This window comes from Aricia agestis, chromosome 7 (assembly GCF_905147365.1).
Source record: "Aricia agestis chromosome 7, ilAriAges1.1, whole genome shotgun sequence".
Classification (NCBI taxonomy): Eukaryota; Metazoa; Arthropoda; class Insecta; order Lepidoptera; family Lycaenidae; genus Aricia; species Aricia agestis.
Genome location: NC_056412.1, coordinates 7516801 through 7519029, shown reverse-complemented (window position 1 = coordinate 7519029; position 2229 = coordinate 7516801). Strand labels below are relative to the sequence as shown.

Sequence of the window (2229 nt, the reverse complement as noted above, 5' to 3'; positions counted from 1 at the left end):
ACCTGACTTACAGGTACGTTTTTCACTTTATGATTAAAAAAATAATAAAGTTTCAGTTTTAAGTAGGGGAACCCAAAAATATATTATTTATTTCCTTTATGTATTAAAATATTTATGCGGCTCACCAAGCATGCTATTTACCAAGCTTCAACAGTATAGGTGTTATAGTTTTCGAGAAAAAAGGCTGTGTCATATCACATATGGAAGGACAGAACGACAGACAGACAGATAGAGTCATGAGGAATTTATGAGGGTTCCATTTTCCCACTACGTAACCTTAAGACCAGGAATTATTCTTACGTGGTATAAAAATATTTATTTTAGTATTTACCCGTGTAAAGGCGATAAATGAAAAAGGTATTCCTATCGAACGATTTGTATTCAATAACCAAGATAATTAATTAGGAACTTGACAAAATATATTTTTGGAAAAAGAGAGTTCACACGCGGCGCTCTGGCTGGCACAAGTACCAGCCAGAGCGCGGAAACGAAAAGGTCAATGTCAAAATGCAAGACACAGATGATGGCGCCTACGCCGGGCGGAAGCGCGGTGTTGCCACTTCACATATTATTTTATTAACTTAAGTTTGCTGCTACTTCACATGCTGGCCCCGTTGGAAGCGAAGATTCCAAAACAGGTAGCGGGCAGAGCCGGTTGTAGGCGCGCCGTAGAGTCCCTGAGGTCGTCTGGATGTCTGCTACTCGCGCGATGCCATCTGAGCCAGGGTAGAGGTGGACCACACGTCCAAGCAGCCAGCGGTTCGGAGGCAATCGATCGTCCTTGACCAACACCATCTCGCCTAGATGAAGTTGACTGTGATCACCTTTCCATTTTTGGCGGCATTGCAGCTCAGCAAAGTATTCTTTGTAGAATCGTTTCCAGAAGTGGCCCTTTAATGTGCTTATTCTTTCATATCTAGTCTGTAGGTGTAATGGCCTCTGATCATCTATTTGCTCTGGAATATTGGTCATTGTTCTTCCGATCAGGAAATGGGACGGTGTAAGTGGGATTAGGTCAGTGGGATCGGAAGAAAGAGGAGTTATGGGCCTAGAATTGAGTATGCCTTCTATCCCTACTAATAGAGTGTACATTTCTTCGTATGTTAAATTGGTAAGTGTTAAAACTCTTTTTAGATGATGCTTAATCGACTTTACTGCTGCTTCTGCTAAGCCGTTAAAGTGTGGTGAATACGCGGGAGAAAATTTAAAATTAATCGCTAACTCTGATGCCGAGACACCTATCTCCTCACCACTCGCCTTCAAGAACCTAGCCAGATCCCTGCTAGCCGCAGTAAAATTGGTTCCGTTATCGGAATAGATACTGATGGGCTTTCCCCTACGAGCAACGAATCTCTGCAGCGCTGCGAGGAAGCCATCTTTTGACAAGTCTGTCACCAGCTCAACGTGTACAGCCTTTACCGCCAGACAAACAAAAACGCAAATCCACGATTTAATCAATTTGCACCCTCTACCTTTCTTGTCAGCAATCAAGATTGGGCCTGCGTAATCGACTGCTACATTTAAGAACGGATACGTCATAGAAAGACGTTCCTTTGGCAAGTTACCCATGACAGGTTGGATTGATCTACCTGCGAAACGTCAGCACTTAATACAATCATGAACTGTTTTTCTTGCTAGATTACGACCTGCGATTGGCCAGTATTTTTGACGAATTGTGGATAATAAATGCTGTGGTCCCGCATGCATAGTGAGTATGTGATAGTGTTGGAAGATTAATTTCGTAAGATGGTGTGAAGCATGAAGTATGATAGGGTGCTTGGTATCGTAACAATATTCCGAATTTGATAGTCGTCCTCCGACGCGTATCAGACCGTCATTATGCATAAACGGTCGCATATTCTGTAAACAATTTTTTGCAGGTAAGTTATTATTTTTTGATAAAGTGGAATATTCTTTAGGAAATATTTCCATTTGTGCTAATTTACATAATGTATGATTAGAGGACACAAGTTCCTTGACTGTTAGATGTCCAGTGTATTTATTGTGTGAGTGACGGCAGTTATATATGAAGCGCTGAATATATGCCATGACTCTCTGTAGTTTGCAAAAATTTGAAAACCTTTCTATCCAATTTCCCATCTCACTAGAGACGCTGGAAGTTACTTGAGATGACAGTGCGACATCGCAAGGAATGGACGAAGCTAAATTTCTTTTATTTACCTCAGGTAGTAATTCTTCCTTTATTTTTACAGGATTCTCTGGCCATGT

At 41.4% G+C, this 2229-nt stretch overlaps 1 protein-coding gene across 1 annotated transcript; it reads right to left on the bottom strand.

Annotated features, from left to right (window-relative positions):
* Positions 1-439: 439 nt before the first annotated feature.
* LOC121728851 lies at positions 440-1593 on the bottom strand. Its single transcript, XM_042117159.1, has one exon. The coding sequence runs from the start codon at positions 1567-1569 to the stop codon at positions 577-579; it is 993 nt and encodes a 330-aa protein (XP_041973093.1). The 5' UTR covers positions 1570-1593; the 3' UTR covers positions 440-576.
* Between the last annotated feature and the right edge of the window lie 636 nt (positions 1594-2229).

Bases quoted from the DNA above. Each gene is read 5' to 3' on its own strand.
- LOC121728851 (XM_042117159.1), bottom strand. From the start codon at position 1,569: ATGGGTAACTTGCCAAAGGAACGTCTTTCTATGACGTATCCGTTCTTA.